At 57.8% G+C, this 20,189-nt stretch overlaps 1 protein-coding gene across 1 annotated transcript; it reads left to right on the forward strand.

Moving 5' to 3' along the window:
- The first annotated feature begins 2,159 nt into the window (after positions 1–2,159).
- RAB40B (RAB40B, member RAS oncogene family) lies at positions 2,160–19,724 on the forward strand. Its single transcript, XM_047758177.1, is given in 7 exon segments — positions 2,160–2,442; positions 15,720–15,780; positions 16,647–16,707; positions 17,567–17,642; positions 18,235–18,459; positions 18,858–19,067; positions 19,070–19,724. Coding segments are annotated over 7 exon segments (1,032 nt in total). The 5' UTR covers positions 2,160–2,300; the 3' UTR covers positions 19,327–19,724.
- The last annotated feature ends 465 nt before the right edge of the window (positions 19,725–20,189 follow it).

Consider the following 20,189-nt stretch of genomic DNA (forward strand, 5'->3'; position numbering starts at 1 on the left):
CGGCAGAGCTCCCGGCTGGCCGGCCTTCCGCAGGAGCTGGGCGACCACTTCGTCCAGCGTTGTTCCCATGAGGCTTGGGGAGCCCAAGGCCAGCTCTTCTCTGTGGAGCCAAGGGTGCCGGGGAATCCGTAGCTCCTGTTCCTTTGGAGTTTGTGCGCAGAGTAAATCGGGGGCAGGGTCCAGGCTGCGGGTCACCCCCACCCTCACTACCTCCAGTCCCAGGCTGGACTCTCCTGCCTCTGCTCCGGATCTCAGGATCCTGACAACCCAGGACAGCCAGGATGAAGGGGCCACTTCTCCACGGCCTAACAAACGGACGGAAGACCAACTCCGACCTTTCTGCAGCCAAGGCACACACTCGGGGCACAGCCGCCGGCCTGGCCTGAGGACGTTCTCACTGAGGGGCCGCCCGAGAGCGAGAGCGCGGCCAAGGGGCCAGGGCCCTCTTCGGGAAAGTCCAAGTTCTCCGGCAGCCCCAAGGTTTGCGAAATGCAGGGTGGCCCCTGGAGGAGACACAGGGCTCTTCCCGGGACACGCAGCCGAGGACAGGGTGGCAGACGCCCCCGGGTGGGACTCCGGCATGGGGTGAAGACATCCAGGGACGTGGGCCCCCGAAAGGGCCGGCTTTCATCTCCCACTGGGCGGGGATGTTTACAACTCCCTGAGCGCTGGGCCTCCTGCTGGCTCAGGAGTGCTGCTCCCCAGGGGCCTGTGGGGCAGGGAGAATCACAGGTTCAGGTCCTTAGAAACAGCTCTCTCACATACATGGGAGGTGAACACGCGTCAAGTTTTCATTTAGCTCATTAATGAGGGACCTGGAAAGACAAGAGCTGGCTTGAAAAGTGTCGACTTTAATAATATAAACGCCAGTCATTTTACCAGCAGGAGCCAGTTTATTTGGGACCAGCCAGAGGAATTGCAACTTGGGAAGTGGAAATGCAAGTGATGGTGGACCAGAGGCAAATCCAGGGAACATGGACAGGCACCAAGCTTTTATGGGCAGAGGGAAAGAGTGTGGGGAGGGCTGTGATGACCAGAGTCCATAGGGAAGTTCCCATGCTAGGTGTCCAATGAGAGCTGCAGCTGCCGGCCTACCCCACCACAGCTACACCAGATCCAGTCGGCACCTGGGACCTGTGCCACAGCTTGCGGCAATGCTGGGTCCTTAACCCACTGGGCCAGGCCAGGGATTGAACCCGCATCCTCATGGAGACTACTGAGGTTCTTAATCTGCTGAACCACAAGAGGAATGCCAACCATGATAAAAGTCTTAAAACAATTGCTTTTGTAATTGTTTTTCTCTCTTCTGCCCCACCCTCCAACGAAGTGGGATCTAAGGCAGTTCCCTGCAGGCCTGCAGAGGGTTCTCCCTAACGTTGTGTGGAGGGACAGCTGGGGCCTCGGTCCTCACTGCTGCTTGACGCCAGTTCCCCAGGGTGGTGACTCCAGATAGTGAGCTTTCCACGCTGGTGCGCGCCCCTTACCACCACCCAGATTCCGCGAGTAAACCGACCGGCACAAAGTCAGTCCTCCAGCGCAGCACCTGCAAGGACACTTGTATGGACGCCTATACAAGCACCTGCAAACAGACGCAGGCACCTGTGCACAGACATGTGCACACACAGGCGCAGAAGCACGCGGATGAGCCTGCACAAACACAAGAGCACGTGCGTCGCTCTGAGGCAGCTATGAGGTCCTGGAGGAGCCGTGGGAGAGACAGCGAGCCTGGGTTCCTCCGGGACAGGGACCCTTGACACCAGACCGCCTGGCTCGGGCCTCCAGCCACCATCCGCAACAGGAAGCCGGCCTTGCGATTCCCGGGCTCGGCCCAGTGAAGTCTCCAGGTGGGTGTGCAGCAAGCCCAGGCCCCGAGGGGGCGGGCCCACGTGGCACTGTGAACACCTGGCCCCGCCCTTAATCGCCCCGCCCGGCGCTTCCTTCTGGCCCCGCCCCACTTGCCTCTCGTTCTCCATTGGATGTAGCTGTAGCATCACCGCCCTAGGCCCAGCCCCCTTCCCCGCCTCCCGCCTCCTCACCGCCGCGGGGAGGGTGGGGGACGGCCTGGAGGCGGAGACGACAGCAAGATGGACGAGTGCCCAGCCAATGAGCGCCCGCATCCGCCTAGCAATTGCGGTCGGCCAATGGCAGGGCGGGGCGGGGCTGCGCGCTGTCAGCCCTGAGGACCTCCCAGCCCGCAGAGCTCGGGGGACTTTGGGGCCCGAGCGGCCCTGGCGTGCCGGGCCACCGCCACTGCACCGTTCCACTGGGCCGGGTATGGGCACGGGCGACGGCGCGACACGATGAGCGCCGGGGCCAGCCCGGTCCGCGCCTACGACTTCCTGCTCAAGTTCTTGCTGGTGGGCGACAGCGACGTGGGCAAGGGCGAGATCCTGGCGAGCCTGCAGGACGGCACGGCAGAGTCCCCGTACGGCCACCCCGCAGGTGAGCGCGGGGCGGAGGAGGAGTGGGGTGGAACACACGGGGCCGAGGAGGAGAGGGTCGCTGCCCGAAGCGGGGAGCAGGAGAGGCCAGTGAGGCGAGGGAGGAGGCGAGGGCACCGGGCCCAGGAGCTGAACTCGGAGCAGGGAGGCCGGGCAGAAGAGCATCGGCCGCGGGGCTGGGAAGGGCAAACGAGGCCGGGGAGGAAAAGGGCGCCGGCCGGGCAGCGGGGCCGAAGAGGGGAGCAGGGGAGGCCAGGGAGCCCGGGGATAAGCGGGGCTCAGGAGGGCGAGCCGGCCGGGGAGGCGCAGAGGGTCCAGTGAAGAGAGAGGATTCGGGTTCGGGATGGGAGCGTGGGGCTCCGTGCCTCTGCCTGGATCCGGCCCCCACTATTCGGGCAGCCGCGACTGAACCAACCCCTTGCCCTGCAAATGGGGAGCCAGACCAGACGGCTCACGGAGGGCCTGGGGCGGGTGTACACCGTGCGTGCGGCGGGAGCGAGCGGCTCGGTGGGGCGCTGGTGTCCTCCTGACCTGGGGCGTGAATGGCGAGGCAGAGGAGAGCGTGGGGACCTCGCAGCGGGGGTCGTCAGGGCTGCTCCGGGTGGCCGGCAGGGAGGTCTCACGTGCGCGCGACGCATTTGAAATGGACGCGTGGGGGTGCGGCGCCCGCGGAAGGGGACTGGAGGGTGGGATCCGAACGCAGCCGACGCAGACTCCCAGGTGGTGGCTCTGCGCGTGGGTCGGGTGGAAGGGGAAAGAGGGACGGTGCACAGGACGGGCGTGTGGAGAGCGACGTGTGGAGACCCCCGGAGGACAGGTCTGGGAGTGCAAGGAACCCTGGAGATCCTAGAGAGCATTTGCTGGGGCCCAGAAAGGGGAGCACCGCCTAGAGTGCAGGAGAGGGGGTCCCAGGGCCCGGGGAGGCCAGAGCGCCCAGCTCGAGGGCAGCGGGCAAGGCGCCCCCGAAGTGTGCAGTTTGAGAGCGGCAGCCCACGAGAGGGGATGGACATTAGGAGGAAAAGAAGGGCAGGGGAGGGGAAAGTGCTTGAGCAGGAACCTGTGCCAGGAGGGGAGAGGAGGGCCAGGTGCCTGACAGCTCCAGCTTCCTTACCGGTACCAGGCTGCTTGGATCCTGCGGATGGAGGCCGGCGGCTGTTCGCCTTTGAGCTGTCATGTCAGGGGCTTAAGCCACATTTCCACCTCCGGCGGTGCTGCGCCTCCGCTTACCGTCTGGTTTCTGGGGAGCCCGGGAGGGCAGCCCAGGGAGTGGAGCCCGTGATCGGGCCAGCCTCCGGGCGCTTCCCGTCGTGACGGAGCAGAGGAGGGTGGAGAAGACAGTGGGCGTGCAGGGAGTAGGGAAGGTCTGAGATGAGGGGCGCAAGCTGATGGTGAAAACCTGGAGCCACCCTCACACTACTGTGCACTGAGTCCCCTGGGTGCTGTGAACCTGCAGATTCAGATTCTAGAACCATGCTGTCCAAGATGATGCCTTTAGCCACCTGTGGCTTTTTACGTGTAGTTAAAATGAATTACAACTAGGCATGTACATTAGCCCCTTTTAAGCCCTGGACTCCCCGCACCCACCCACCCCACAGGGTGAGTGGCAGGGCTCTGCTGGACAGCGCCCCCTGGCTTAAGGCTCCAAGAGGCCGAGGACACACCTCTTTCCCCACAGCTGGCTTCTCCTGGCCTGGGGGGGCTCAGGGAATGGACCGGCCACAGCCAAGGCGAAGAAAGCTCTGTGCATGCGGTATGTTTGTGGAGGGCGGTTTTCCGACCGGACCAGGTGAACCCTGTGCGACAGATAAGAGGAGCTGGACAAACATTTGTGAAACATCCTCCGGCTGGTGTGAAAGAAGTCTTGGCGTGCTTCTTTCATTGGTGTGCTGAACAGAGACTTCCAGCAACTAGTCCGTGCTTTCTTCGCAAGTATTTTCCTTGACACAGAGGAAGGGTTTAGGCTGCAAAGACACTCTCCATGAAGGTTTTGTTGTCAGCTGGGCTTAAGACACTGCGGAAAAGAGCCTGTATCACAGATCTAGCTTTGCGGGGTTTTGATGTACTGCAAGATTTTTCAGGGGAGTTCCTGTCATGGCACAGTGAAAACAACTCTGACTAGGAACCATGAGGTTGCAGGTTCAATCCCTGGCCTCACTCAGTGGGTTAAGGATCCAGCCTTGCTGTGAGCTGAGGTGTAGGTCGCAGACGTGGCTCAGATCTGGCTGTGGCTGTGGCTGTGGCTGTGGTGTAGGTCAGTGGCTTCAGCTCTGATTGGACCCTTAGCCTGGGAACTCCATATGCCGTGGGTGCGGCTCCTAAAAGAGAAAAGACAAAAAGAAAAAAAGAAGAAAAGAAAAGAGATTGCAAAAGATTGTAAGAAATTGGAGTTGTGGGGAGTTCCCGCCATAGCTCAGTGGTTAGTAAACCCAACTGGCATCCATGAGGACATGGGTTCAATCCCTGGCCTCGCTCAGTGGGTTAAGGATCTGGCCTTGCTGTGAGCTGTGGTGTGGGTCGAAGTCATGGCTCCGATCCCGCGTGGCTGTGGCTGTGGTGTAGGCCAGTGGCTTCAGCTCTGATTGGACCCCTGTGTGCCGTTGGTGTGGCCCTAAGAGGACAAAAGCAAAAAAAAAAAGAAATTGGAGTTGTTATTTTAACTAGTAGTAGTGGTATTTTTTTTTTTTTTTGTCTTTTTGCCACTTCTTGAGCCCCTCCCGCGGCATATGGAGGTTCCCAGGCTAGGGGTCGAATCGGAGCTGTAGCTGCCAGCCTATGCCAGAGCCAGAGCAACACAGGATCCGAGCCGTGTCTGCAACCTACACCACAGCTCACGGCCACGCCGGCTCCTTAACCCACTGACCAAGGGCAGGGACCGAACCCGCAACCTCATGGTTCCTAGTCGGATTCGTTAACCACTGCGCCACGACGGGAACTCCAGTGGTCATATTTTAAAGGTACCTTTCACTTTGAAATGGTGTGGGTGCTTCTAGCAGGAAAGGTGAGGGCACTTCAGCCTCACACCCCCTTCCCCTCCACCTAATGCCTCAGCCTGGGTTGGCATTGCTCATGTTGCCCAGGTTCCTGACACTTCCGTATGTTGGCTGCAGTGCCCACAGTTGCTCAGCATTAATTCAACACTTCCGCGCACTCTGTACCCACCCGTAGTCCTTGTACTTTGCTGCGTGTCTGACGAGCTCAGGAAGGCTCGTGAGAATCTCATGCTGGAGCAGCTTCCGTTGCCTCCGCCTCCAGTGGGTGTGAGGGTCTTGGCTTCCAGCTTCTTTCCCTGTGTAACCATCGCTCCACAGCCCTCTGCCGTGGGATGTGGTCTGAAGTCACCTGATTCTTTCCCTATGTGGGTAATTTGCATTTTCTCATGGATTTCTGAAGAATTCCTTATTTTTGCTCCATTTCACCAGCTCAACCAGACCGTGTCTCAGAGCTACCTGCTCCCCTTTGCACTCCTGGTACCCTGGGTACTCTTTCAAATTCGCAGATTTCTTTTTTAATGTTAAGGAAATTTACTTTGTGTCCTTAAGATGTTTTCTGTTACACTTACTGGGGTTTCTGCTTCAGGGATAGCAATTGTGTTAGTTTCCTGTTGCTGCTGGGCAAATTGCCACCAACCTAGTGACTTGAAACAACAGCAATTTATTCTCTGATGATTCTGGGGGCCTTTAGTCTGCACAGGCTCATGGGCTAAAATCCAGGTGGGCAGGCCTGCATTCTTCTCTAAGTGAGCTGGGGGGAGGCTGTTTTCCCACCTTTTCCAGCTTCTAGAATCCTTCTGTCTCTCTGTTTGTGGCCCCTCCCCTGCCTTCAGAGCCAGCCATGAGGGGTTGGGAGCAGTCTTTCTCAAATGTCATCTTTTTTTCTTTTTTTTTTCTTTTTAGGGCCTCAGCTGCAGCATATGAAAGTTCCCAAGGAGTTCCTGTTGTGGCTCAGGGGGTTAAGAACCTGAGTAATATCCATGAGGATGCAGGTTCAATCCCTGGCCTCGCTCAGTGGGTTAACAGTCTGGCGTTGCCATGAGCTGTGGTGTAGGTTGCCAGTGTGGCTCGGATCCTGCATTGCTGGGGCTGTGGCTATGGCTGTAGGCTGGCAGATGCAGCTCTGATTCAACCCCTAGCCCGGGAAACGTCCATATGCCACAAATGCGGCCCTAAAAAGACAAAAGAGAAAGAATGGAAGGAAGGAAGAAAGGAAGAAAGAAAGAAAGTTAGTTCCTGGGCCAGGGGTGGAGTCGGAGCTGTAGCTGCTGGCCTACACCACAGCCACAGACAGCAATGCTGGATCCAAGCCCCATCTGCAGTCTACACCATAGCTCATGGCAATGCCAGTTCCTTAAACCACTGCTCGAGGCCAGGGATCAAACCTGCAACCTCATGGGTCCTAGTCGTGTACGTTTCCTCTGTGCCATGATGGGAACTCCGGGTTGAGTTTGTTGTTGTTGTTGTTGCTATTTCTTGGGCCGCTCCCGCGGCATATGGAGGTTCCCAGGCTAGGGGTCCAATCGGAGCTGTAGCCACCGGCCTACGCCAGAGCCACAGCAACGCGGGATCCGAGCCGCGTCTGCAACCTACACCACAGCTCACGGCAACGCCGGATCGTTAACCCACTGAGCAAGGGCAGGGATCGAACCCGCAACCTCATGGTTCCTAGTCAGATTCGTTAACCACTACGCCACGACGGGAACTCCCTTCGGTGCTTTCTTATAGAAGTTTTAGTGTTCCAGTTGTGACTGTGACCCGTTTGGAGTTAGTTTCTTGTGTGGCAGGAGGTATAGACCGAGGCTCACTGCTTTTGCGCAGGGTACCTGCCGTTCCAGCACCGCCTGTTAAAAGAACATTCGCTCTCGATCACACTGCCTTACACCGTTGTCAGGAATCTGCTGGCCACATTTGGGTGGTTTTAGTTCTCAGCTCAGTTCGGTTCCATCTTCCTGCTGTGTAGTTTTAATCCGGCGTCATGGCGTCACGGCGTCACGTTGTTTTGATTGCTTTAAATACACAGTAAGCCTTGAAATTGGCTGGTCTGACTCTTCCACCTTTGTTCCTTTTGTTCAAAACCGTTTTGACTGCTTGAATTCCTTTAACGTTCCATATACATTTTAGCTTTGTCAGTTTCTACCCCCAAAAATCCGGCCATGGTTTTTTGTTTGGCTAGACCCCTGGCATGTAGGGGCTCTAGGGCTAGGGGCTGAACCCCACTCCACGGCAGCGACAACACTGGGTCCTTAGGCTGCTGAACCAGCAGGGAGCTCCGTGCTAGGCTCTCTTTTTGTTCGTTTTTGTCTTTTGTCTTTTAGGGCTGCACCCTTGGAATATGGAGCTACCGCTGCTGGCCTGCACCACAGCCACAGCAACTGGGGATCTGAGCTGCGTCTGTGACCTACACCCCAGCTCACAGCAATGCCGGATCCTTAACCCACTGAGCGAGGCCAGGGATGGAACCTGTGTCCTCATGGATACTGGTTGGATTCTTAACCCTCTGAGCTACAACTGGGAGCTGAAGGGGGTTCGTCCTGTGAGACCCCGCCCAGAGAGCAGTTGCTGAAATCCACCAGCCCCTCTGCAGGACCCCAGGTCCTACCTGGCAAGGAAACTGCGTTGCTGCTCGTGGGACCCTGTGGCCTCTGGTCTCCTGGGGCCTGGCTGCCCTGCCCAAGCACACAGCTCTCTGTTCCTCGCTGCTACCCGGCCGCCCACTCCCAACTTTGGCGGAAAATAAGTAAATAAATAAATAAGTAAATTGGAGTTCCCATCTGGCACAGTGGGACCGAATCCGACTAGGAACCATGAGGTTGTGGGTTCGATCCCTGGCCTTGCTCAGTGGGTTAAGGATCCGGCATTGCTGGGAGCTGTGGTGTAGGTGGCAGACGCGGCTTGGATTTGGCGTTGCTGTGACTCTGGCATAGGCCGGCAGCTACAGCTCTGATTAGACACCTAGTCTGGGAACTTCTATATGCCGTGGGAGCGGCCCTAAAAAGAGACAAAATACAAAAAAAAAAACCATATATATATATAAAACTCGCTTTTAGAAACACTCAGAAATGCGAGGCAGCCCCACAGAAGCAGGCTCTGGGCCTGGGCCGTGGGCGGACTTTGGCCGGGATGGTGGCCCCAGGTTCTCCCTGCTTCTCCCGTCCTGAGCTGGTTAATCCTCTCTCTGGTCCCCTGGTCCTGTGAGACACCCCAGATCTCTCCACAAAGCACCCACTGGTCCAAAAAGCCAGGCAGAGTCTGTCTGTTGATGCATTGTTTCAGGTGAAATTCACATAGTATAAAACCGACCGTGTTAAAATGAACAATTCAGGAGTTCCCATCACGGCTCAGCGGTTACCCAATCCGACGAGCATCCGTGAGGGCCCAGGTTCGATCCCTGGTCTTGCTCAGTGGGTTGAGGATCCAGCTTGCCGTAAGCTGTGGTGTAGGTGGAAGACGCGGCTGGGGTCCTGCCTTGCTGTGGCTGTGGCTTAGGCCATCGGCTGCAGCTCGGATTGGACCCCTCGCCTGGGAACCTCCATTCACCGAGGGTGAGGCCCTAAAAAAGCAAAAAATAAAATAAAACGAATGATTCAGTGCATTTATAACCCTGCAACTTTCTATTTCTACACATTTTCTTCACCCCCTAAAAGGAAACCTGGACCCCTGCCCCTGCCTCTGGCAGCCACCACTTTACTTTCTGACTTGTTAATTCAGCATGAGGCACATTCTCAAAACTCGGGTCCTTGCCCTGAATACGTTTGTCAGTATTTAGCCGGGATTTACAGGTTTGCAAGCGCTCACTCCTGCAGATGGCGCCCAGCAGGTGGCGGAAGAGCCGGAGTAGAGCGTTTCCAGACCACGCGGCCTCGGAGTGCCGGGAGTAGCTTGGCTTTTGAGATTTGCTTTTTTTTTTAGGCTAACATTCTGTCTCTTCTGGTGTCTGTTGTTCCAACTCCGTGAACATTCCGACAGGCTCTGCTCTAGGAGCTTTGTGTATTTTTCTTTTATTTCAATGGATGGAGGTATTGGTGAATTTACGAAGTGCAGCCAATGTACTTCCAGCTTTTGGCCCTGACGCTGACACGACCCCTGTCAAAATCATGAGCCAAAATGTGCCCGGCAGAGAAGAGGAAATACAGCAAATGGGAAGGGAGCAAACACACAGGGAGGGGCATCAGGAGAAACAGTTCAGTGAGTGAGTGTTTGGGAAAAAGAGATTCTTCGCACCAGGGACTTTGAGCCCGGCCCGGGGTGGGGACAGGGGCCTCCCCTGGCAGGCCCCGCCTGACCGAGGGTTTATCTTCTGGGACCCAGGGGCTTGGGGAAGGAGGAGGCCTGCGGGGGGCTGAGCCGCTGCAGGTGGCTGGCACCAGGTAGGAACCGTGGGAAGTGGCTGAGGGAAGCTGAGGCTCGGGGAGCGTGAGGAAGCCGCTGGTCTCCGGGCCTGGGATTTGATTCTGAGTCAGGCTGGGACCTGGGACCTGGATGCTTGCTGCCGTGGCTGGACAAACGCACCTGGACAAACGCCTCCCAGCAACAAAATGCAAAGAAACGCTTAAGGAACTGAAAGTAACTGCGGAGTGTGCAGCTGGGGCAAATTATGGGCGATAAGACACAAGAAAACTAAAGCCCCGACCCCCACTACCGAGGAGCTGAGAGCAAAAGCGGGGAACTACGCTTGCCCCCTGCACACAGCACCACCGAAGGGGGGCCAGGCCACCTCAGTCAGCCCTCTGGCCTGACCCCGGGCCCCCCCACCCTCCCCCATATGAGGAGCCGGCGTGAACCCCCTCGGGAGCAAGCTAGGGAGCAAAGGAACCCATGGCTGGTCTTCTCCGTCCCCCTCCCCCACTGCAGTGGGGGCCCATTAAAGCCCCGCCTGGATTTCTCACCTGGCCCTGTACCGATTTCTATGGATTAAGGAGGCCAAGAACCCTGGACGGTAGCGATTGCAATCACCACCGAGCTTCCCTCTGCGGGGCCCTCGGGGGTGTCTGCGGGGTCCCCCGTGGGCCAGCCCATCTCCGCCCCCACTTTCCACCCTACAGATCAAACGGGGGCAGTGTTTTTCTTTCTCCCCGCCCCCACTCTGCCCTGTCCCAGATGTTCAGCTGCAGGGACAAAGGAGGTCCCACCCTCAGGAGAGGGCGCTGCCCAGCTGCACAGGTGGCGCTAACGCTGACGGAGACCAGGTGGCCCGGAGGGCACTTCAGGTGGCCGCACGGTTGTCCTGGTGGAACAACCATCGCAGAGTCAGAGCTGTGTCTGGGCTGCGGGTGCTTTCGAGTCTTTGGCTTCGGGCTAGATTTCCTTTGCCTTTTTTTTTTTTTTTTTTGTCTTTTTAGGGCTGCACCTGCAGCACATGGGAGTTCCCAGGCTAGGGGTCAAATCAGAGCTACAGTTGCCCGTCCACACCACAGCCACGGCCACGCCAGATCTGAGCCACGTCTGCAACGCACACCAGAGCTCACGGCAATGCCGGATCCTCAACCCACTGAGCAAGGCCAGGGATTGAACCCGCATCCTCATGGACACTAGGCGGGTTCCTTAACCCCTGAGCTTTTCCAGGGTTCGTGTGTCAGGTTTCCTCTGTCCCTCTTGCCAGCCGCTGGGCTTCGTGCGTTTTCTGTCGGATGGGGCATTTTTTTTACTGCAAACAGAGGGCAACTCAAAGAAGTTTGAGTGAGGAGGAGCTTGTGGCCTCGTGTAACAGAGGTTGAGAGCTGGGCCCCGTTTCAGGCAAGATCCCGGGCTGAGCCATTCCGGGCTCTCAGCTGTTCCTTCCCCACAAACCTGTTCCCCACACTCACCCCATCCTGCTTCTTCTGGGCTGGGTTGGTTTCCACCTGGGGAGAACCCGGCCACCACAGCTCCAAACCGTGTGCTTCTTGCAAGTTCTGAAGCCGAAGTTGAGAAAGCCGTGAACCCTCTCTCTGCCGCCTGCCCAGCAAGTCCCTCTCCAGGGCTGTCGGGTCACTGGTCTTTACCGCTGGTCCACCATGGACAGCTGTTATCCGCACGAGGGCTGCTCCAGGGGGCGCCGTGCAGCCGTGACCAGAGGCAGACCCTCAAAAGGGGGCAAATCCGAAGAGAGTAAAGCGTTTGGAGATGAAAACCAGATGGCAGGGATAAAATTTCCAAAGAAAGGCGAAAGGGCAACATTGAGACCATTTTCCAGACTGTCGAGAAAAAGAGAGAAACGCAAAAATCGGAGAAGAATAGAAAGTTAGGGAGGCCCAGCATCTTATCAGTAACACCTCAGAGAAGGAAAACATGTATCATTCAAGGAGGTCTCCCCAAACGGGAAGCTTTGCCTCCTCAGACTGAAAGGGCCCGTCGAGAGGTCGGCACAGCAACGAGGCCTGAAAACGTCCCCTAACAAGGTGTGAAACCGCAGAACACCAGGGTCAAGGGAGGACCCGACCCCTACCCTGAGTGTGTTCAGGGGAAGGTGGACCCGAATGGAACTGTCCGCACGCTTCTTTTCTTTTTTTCGGGGAGTGGGGGGCACACCCGAGGCATGTGGAGGTTCCCAGGCTAGGGGCTGAGTCAGAGCTACAGCTGCCAGCCTCCACCACAGCCACGGCAACGCAGGATCTGAGCCCCTTCTTCGACCCACACCACAGCTCACAGCAACGCCGGATCCTTAACCCACTGAGCGAGGCCAGGGATCGAACCCGCAACCTCGTGGTTCCTGGTTGGATTCGTTTCCACGGCGCCACGACAGGAACTCCCGTCTGCATGTTTCTGAAGGAAGGTAATTTCTTCCCGCACCTGCGGGTCCGTCCAAACTCAGTGAGGGCCCGCGAAAGGCCTGGAGACACTTTCAGACATGCAAAGCTTCAAAAACCAGCTTCCGTGTGCCCTTCTCAGGAGCCAGGACGAAAAATTAAATCAAAAGAGGGGGAGTGCCTTCCACTGGTAGGAAAAAGGAGGGCCCAGGCGCACGACCATGGCCCAGTCCAGACGGGAGCAGGAGAGAAGCAGCTCTGGAGAGAAGCAGCTCTGGAGAGACGCCTCAATGTCTGCAGGTGCTGAGAGGCGCTCAGGTGGCTGAGGGGGAGTCTAGGGGTGAGCTCGTGATAAACGCAGAGAAAGCTAAGCAAATAAACAGCGTGGTGCACAAACGAACCCAGGACACAGACCACCTAGTTCCTCCGTGGGTGGCGTTTACCTGGTCGTGCTGCCGTACAGACGAATGTCATCTAAGCAGCATAACCACACATGCTCGACATGGTTACGTGTCTGTGCAGATAGTCCCCGCGTTTATTCAGTGTGCGTGCGTGTGCATGTGCGTGCGCGTGTGTGTGCGCGTGCGTGTGTGGGGGAAGAGAGGCTGGTGGGCTCTGTCAGCGAAGTACCCCGTTGTCACTTCTGTAATGGGAAATGCATTGTTGCCTAAAACCGAAGAGTCGGGAAGTTGGATATACAAGTTTGTTTACAAGTTTGGAGAGACGCAGCAAAAGGAATGGTCAGAGAAGATTAAAATGGGGAGCGGAGCGCGGCTCCGGTACGTTTTCCACGCTGAGTCCTGGGGGATGACCTGACCTGAAACCACGAGCGTTCGCAGCTCGTGAACGCGAGACCCAAGTACAGTTTGGAAACTCACTGGACGCTTGAAGAGACTGTCAGGAAGGAGTTATTTTATTTCTGCTTTTTTTTTTTTATTTTTTTAAGGGCCAGACTTTCAGCACGTGGAGGTTCCCGGGCTAGGGGACGACCGGGAGCTACGGCTGCCCGCCTACGCCACAGCCACAGGCAGGCCCGATCCGAGCTGCCTCTGCGACCTACCCCACAGCTCACGCCAAGGCCAGTTCCCCAGCCCACTGAGCGAGGCCAGGGATCGAACCCACAGCATCATGGATAGCAGTCACTGTGCCACAGCGGGAACTCCAGGGATGAATTTTATATTTATGAAAATTTCTTTTTTTGTTGTGGACCTAAAAAATAAGTACACGGAAGACGTTCTAAATCAAGGAGCCAGAGTTCCCGTCGTGGCGCAATGGTTAACGAATCCGACTAGGAACCATGAGGTTAACAAAAAAGACAAAAAGACCAAAAAAATTTTTTTTAAATTAGAGTATAGTTGATTTACAGAGTTCTGTCAATTTCTGCTGTATCGCAGAGTGACCCAGTCATACATATACTCTCTCTCTCTCTCTCTCGTATGATCCTCCTTCACGTCCTGTCACAAAGGATTGCCTACAGTGCCCTGTGCTGTACAGAACAACCTCACTGCTTATCCATTTTATTTATTTATTTATGTTTTGCTTTTTAGGGCGGCACCCAAGGCATATGGAGGTTCCCAGGCTAGGGGTCCAATCAGAGCTGTAGCCACCGGCCTACGCCAGAGCCACAGCAACACGGGATCTGAGCCTCGTCTGCAACCTACACCACAGCTCACAGCAATGCCGGATCCTTAACCCACTGAGCGAGGCCAGGGATTGAACCTGCAACCTCATGGTTCCTCGTCGGATTCGTTTCCACTGCGCCACGACGGGAACTCCAGGAACTGGATTTCTGAGCCTTCCTGGATGCACGGAGGTTTTCCCGGGAGGAGAGCTGTGCAGATTACACACCAGCCCAGCGCTTTCTGCAGAGGGGCCTCAGCCAGCACTTCCCTTTTCTCTTCCTCCTCCTCCAGCACTTTCCCTTCAGATTTGCAGTTAAGCTTCACTCGTCAAGATATCCAAAGTCTGGTCCCATCCCAGAAAGGCTTCAAGGCTGGTCTTTGCTCGGTCGGAGGGCTTTAAGGTGCATTCTTGACAAAGTCTGTAAATGAAGTCAATCAAGTGCAGGACACCTGGGTTGGGGCGTGACGGAGCGGGTGGCACGCTTGGGATCGCGCAGCGCTCGCCCCTCTTGCTTCTGCAGTCGATTCTCAGCAACATTTGCTGAGGCTTCCTTCCTGGTCAGTCCCACTGAGCGCCGCCGACCTGGCGGAAGCCTCCCCTCTCCTGCCCTGTGAACTCCTCGGAGGAGAAAGACGGTTGCTGGGTGGGGAGGAATATGTTTCCTTTTCAAAAATGTTTATTGCTTTTTCTGATTTTAGAAGAAATGCATGCCCGTTGAAGAAAACTTGAGGAGAGAAAAAGTTGGGGGGAGAAAAAGATAAAATCTACCCAGATTCCTCAACCCAGAGATCTCCATTGACGACATGGGGCTGGGCCTCATTTTTCCCCGTGGATGAAAAAAACTGGAGTTCCCATCACGGCTCAGCAGTTAACGAACCCGACTAGCATCCATGAGGATGCAGGTTCGGTCCCTGGCCTTGCTCAGTGGGTTACGGATCCGGGGTTGCCGTGAGCTGTGGTGTAGGTTGCAGACTTGGCTCGGATCTGGCGTGGCTGTGGCTCTGGCGTAGGCCAGTGGCTACGGCTCCGATGAGACCCCTAGCCTGGGAACCTCCACATGCCACGGGTGCAGCCCTAAAAGACAAAAAAAAGACACACGCAAAAAAATTTTTTAAATAAAATAATAAAAACTTAATCAGTAATCAGTCTAAGAAACAAATGGAAAATGTCGTTGGCACCAGCCTAAGGATTATAACCTGGGAGACCGTCCTTCAGAAAGCCGCGAGGGAGTCCCCTGGGAGCGCAGAGGGTTCGGGATCTGGCGCTGTCCCCGCAGTGGCTCAGGTCGCTGAGGACTGCTCTGCCTGTCAGGGCGACCCCTTGCAGGATTACCAAGGAATGCTGTTCCCCAAGAAGGTCTGGTCCATACGGATGCAAAGCACACGCCCGAGGGGAGGAGGAGGCCGTAGGGGCAGGGAAAATGTTGTTTACATTTTTCTCTCCTTGCCGTAGGAATTTTATTTCATCACCCCACGCACCTACACACCTGCTCTGTCTTTGCACAGCTGAGATAACACTTCGTATCTCACTGCATCGCGCCTTTGTTTTTGGCCATGCCCGTGGCATGTGGAACTTCCCAGGCCAGGGATCAAACCTGAGCCACAGCCATGACCCAACCCGCTGTAGTGATGACTCCAGATCCTTAACCCGCTGTGCCGCCAGGGAGCTCCCATACCTAACCCCATCGTCTGCACATGTGGACTGCACATTCTTAGTGTGACAGTTTTGGGGAAACTCAGCATTTCAGCCTGAGAGTCCAGCAGAGACAAGTAGCAAGCCTGGGGCTAGCTGCAGAGGAGCTGGGGGCTCTGGCTGCCCCCCGCCCCCAGGGGCAGGGCCTAGGCACTGGGCTGGAGGCGGTGCTGGTGAGGGAGGGCCAGGCGGCTCTGCCCTGTGGCCAGTCCCTTGTCCCCCAGCTGAGCGCTCCTCTCTCACAGGCATCGACTACAAGACCACTACCATCCTGCTGGACGGCCGGCGGGTAAAGCTGCAGCTCTGGTGAGTCGCTCCTGCCCTCGGAGGCCCTGGCACCACCTGTGGGAAGGGCAGAGCCTCAGCCCCGCCTGCCCCAGGGTTCCTGAGGGAGCTGAGACCTGTGTGGGGCCCCAGTCTGTCCAAAGCACGTGGCCTCTGCCTCCCTTGGGCCCAGAGTGGCCATGCACGGTGACCAAGATTCTTGACAGGCAAGGGGAGGGGGGTGGGGCAAGAGGCCAGGGCGTCGCCGGCTCTGGACTGGCCTCTTTCTCGGTCCCCGGCCCGGCCATCCTCACCTGCTGATGTGGGTGTGTTAATTGCACCCACAGATGCGTGCACGTTGCCCTTAGAAAAGGTGCTGGGAAACCGCGTCTGCTGGTCCCCGAGAGCCACTGCCCTGAGCACCGGCCAGAGTCCATCCGAGGCTGCGCTCCCTTGATTGACGCACCCGGTCACTTCCGTGTATTGATAACACGGCGACACATCCGCAGGGCCAACTCCATGTGCGCGGTGGGCATGGAGTCCTCCCACCAAATCCTTTGGTCTGGTTCTCCCCAGTGTAGACACGCCTCCCTTCCTAGGCAGCATTGTCAAAATGAAGCGGCTTTTCAGAAACCTCTCTTAGACAGACTGAAATCCAGACTCACGTGGTTGAAACCCACGGCAACTTTTCCAGTTGACTTTTTAAATGACAGCAAAGAGAATGAGCCTGGAAAGGTGCCGCCATCCAGCCCTCCAGGGACAGCGTGCCTGGCGCTCTGCTGGGGGCTCGCGCTTTCCGTGGGACACTCCGGGCCAACAACTGGAGGTGTCCCGTCCGCCTCCCGAGCCCACAAAGCCTGCGTCGGGAAGCAGCGACTTCTCCTGACAGGCTGCCACCTCTTTTCCAGGGACACGTCGGGGCAGGGGAGGTTCTGTACCATATTCCGCTCCTACTCTCGGGGGGCACAGGTAACGCCCCCGTGCTGGGAGGGCCGCGGACCCCGTAGTAACGGCCGCGTGTCCTTGAGTGGGTGCTGAGAGCACAGGCTCACACACAGGCCAATGCCCGCTCTCAACGTGCACCCAGCACTGTCGGGTGGCTCCCATGCCCTCAGCATCCAAACGTGTGTGCCCGGGTTGCATTTGCACCTGCCTGTGCACGAGTGGCATGTAGGCACGTGTGTCATGCGTGAGGGGACACAAATACACAGGCATGTGGGCCGTGTGCATCCGCGTGCATGTGTGTGTGTGCCTGCACGCGTGTGAGAGCCCTCTGTCCAGGTGGGTGGTTGGGCTCTGCACCCCCCGCCCCCCGCATTCCATGTCCTGGACCAGCTCACAAAGGTGGGGGTTGAGTTCTAGTCCCCGGCTCACCGTCACACACGAGGCTTTATCAGTGGGCTTGTGAAATGTCACTGAAATGACCACACCACCGCGACGTTTGGCGGATACACCAAAATACGTCTGTGCGAAAAAGTAAAGTGGGCGTTGGCGTTGCTGCTGTGGCTCAGCGGTAACGAATCTGACTGGGATCCATGAGGAGGGGGATTCGATCCCTGACCTCCCTCCGCGGGTTAAGGATCCGGCGTTGCCGAGAGCTGTGGTGTAGGTCGCAGACGCGGCTCGGATCCCGCGTGGCTGTGGCTCTGGTGGAAGCCAGCAGCTGCAGCTCCGGCTCCGATGGCACCCCTGGCCTGGGAACCTCCATGTGCCGCGAGTGCAGCCCTAGAAAGACCAAAAAAAGCAAGTCCAGTGGCTGTTGAGCTGGTCGTGTGTGGGTGCGGGGCCTGCGGGCGGCCGGCCTGCCCACGTGGCCGTGCCTGCCCAGGGCGTGGTCCTGGTCTACGACATCGCCAACCGCTGGGCCTTCGATGGCCTCGGCCGGTGGATCACAGAGGTCAACCAGGGACAGCTCGGCCGGGCTCCCGCGGGCGGGCCCGTGGCGGGAGGGCAGGGCCGGGGAGGGGCGACGACATAGCACCTCCCGCCCAGGATCTGGGGCTGCTGTCGCCAGGCGGGGGGCCCGGGCACCCGGACTGTCCAGCTGCCCTGGGGACGTGGAGTGTCAGTACCACCCACGCGTGCGTGTCCTGGGCCGTGACCGCTGCAGACTGCGTGGCTTCATACGGCAGAAACGTACCCTCTCAAGTCCTGGGCTCAGAAGGCCAACAGCAAGGTGTCGGCCGCGCTCCCCCCTGGGCGCCAGAGGAGGGTCCTTCCTGCCCACTCCGGCTTCCGTGTGGCGGACAGTCTCAGCCTGTGGGCGTGTCCCTCGGTCTCTGCTCTGCCGTCACCTGGTCTGTCCCCTCTCTGCTTCTTATAAGGACACAGCGACTGGATGTAGCTTCCAGCCCAAGACCTCGTCATAACTCATTCCATCCTCAAAAACCCTATTTCCAAAACCCACAGGAATTTGGGGGACGGCCCTCATCCCAGGACACCCCGGTGCCAACCACACTGTCTGCAAGTCCCCCCACTTTCCTTTCTCTGCCCTTTAGCACGCCCCAGGGGTCCCCAAAATCCTGGTGGGGAACCGCCTGCACCTGGCCTTCAAGCGGCAGGTCCCCACGGAGCAGGCCCAGGCCTACGCAGAGCGCCTGGGTGTGACCTTCTTCGAGGTCAGCCCGCTGTGCAATTTCAACATCACCGAGTCCTTCACGGAGCTGGCCAGGACCGTGCTGCTGCGGCACGGGATGGACCGGCTCTGGAGGCCCAGCAAGGGTAAGCGCCCGCCAGGACGCCCGGGCCCCGACTGCCGTCTGCCCAGCTGACACCCGCTTTTGATATCAGCCACACAGTAGGGAGAGCGTGTGTCCATGAGCCCGGAGGACGGTCCTGTGGGTCCCGAGGAAACCACCTCGGCGGGGGCCAGCCAGGTCCCCACACCTCTCAGGCCTAGAGGGGAGGTGCTGGGGGTGTCAGGTGTTGGAGACCTGAGTTTATGGTGATGAAAGCAGGGCCAGCCATCCCCAGGGGCCCTGACGTCTCACCTGCACGGGCCCAGAGTCGCGGAGAGGAGGGAGGACAGGCGTGGGGGCTGCGCCCACCCCATCCCCACCCTGCGGCTGGCGCCCAGCCTGAGCCCGCACACACTCAGCGGTTCCCCTTTCTCCCCCAAGTTCTGAGCCTGCAGGACCTGTGCTGCCGGGCGGTGGTGTCCTGCACGCCTGTGCACCTGGTGGACAGGCTGCCACTGCCCGTGGCCCTGAGAGGCCACCTCAAGTCCTTCTCGATGGCCAGCGGCCTGAACGCCCGGATGATGCACGGCCGCTCCTACTCGCTCACCACCTGCTCCGGCTGCAAGAGGACCAGCCTCCGCAAAGCCAAGGCCGGCCGCCCCCTCCCAGAGGCCCCCAGACGCCGCAGCAGAAACGGCTGCAGAGTCTCCTGAGGAGGATGCGGGCGGGCTGCGGGGCCAGCAGAGGAGTGGGACAGCGGGGGACAGGAGGCTGCCGGCGTGAAGGGGACCGTGTGCTCAGGGCAATGAGACGTGGCCGTCACGATCAGGACGGGGCTCACCTGGCGATCCTGCGTGGCCCTTCCCCGGCCTCTTGCTTTGGACCCGGGTTTAGAGAGAGGAGGTCATGACCACAGGGCAACTGTTTTGGGGGCCACACTCTCAGCACACAAGTTCCGGGCCAGGGAGTAAACCCCCGCCACAGGTCCTTAACCCACTGCCCCACCAGGGAATTCCACAAGGTTTTTCTTAAAATAACTGCTTCTTTATAGGAATGGTGACGTGCATGGGGTGAGTGCAAATTCTAGGGATTCCGAAGAGCAGGGATGGAGGGGAATTAGAATCTTCAGCATCACGAGGGGCCGCTCCATAAACCTCTTTTTAACGTCAAGGCGCTGATGTACAAATGCCACAGGCCCGTTGGAGGTCATGTACAGCGGGTCTGTCCAGCGTGTGCAGGAAACAGACTTGATAAAGGTTTTGCTATGTCATTGACTACATTTTGGTATTAATAAGTGATTTACATGCATATTTTTTCTGTGAGTCTACGTTTTTTTGTACGAGGTGTTCCATGAGTTACGAAGCTAAGGGAAGAAAAGGGGAGTTGCGATGAGCAGGCCGCAGCCCCTGACCCCAGGTCCAGAGCAGCGAGAAGATGTCCCCCTCAGCTGTTTCGGCTCAGAGCGAGGCGAGCACTCAGCCAAGGAAGTGTTTCTCGACAAGAGAGAGTGTGCTTGCTTCCCGGTAGAGCTGTGGGCTGTTCTCTCTGTTTGTTTGTTTTTTTTTAGGGCCGCATCCACGGCACATGGAGGTTCCCAGGCCAGGGATCTAATCGGAGGGACAGCTGCCAGCCTACGCCACAGCTCACGGCAACGCCGGATACTTAACCCGCTGAGCGAGGCCAGGGGTCGAACCCACAACCTCGTGGTTCCTAGTCAGGTTTGTTAACCACTGAGCCACGACGGGAACTCCCGTTTTCTCTGGTTTTATGTGC

The sequence above is a fragment of the Phacochoerus africanus genome, chromosome 14, assembly GCF_016906955.1.
Source record: "Phacochoerus africanus isolate WHEZ1 chromosome 14, ROS_Pafr_v1, whole genome shotgun sequence".
Lineage (NCBI taxonomy): Eukaryota > Metazoa > Chordata > Mammalia > Artiodactyla > Suidae > Phacochoerus > Phacochoerus africanus.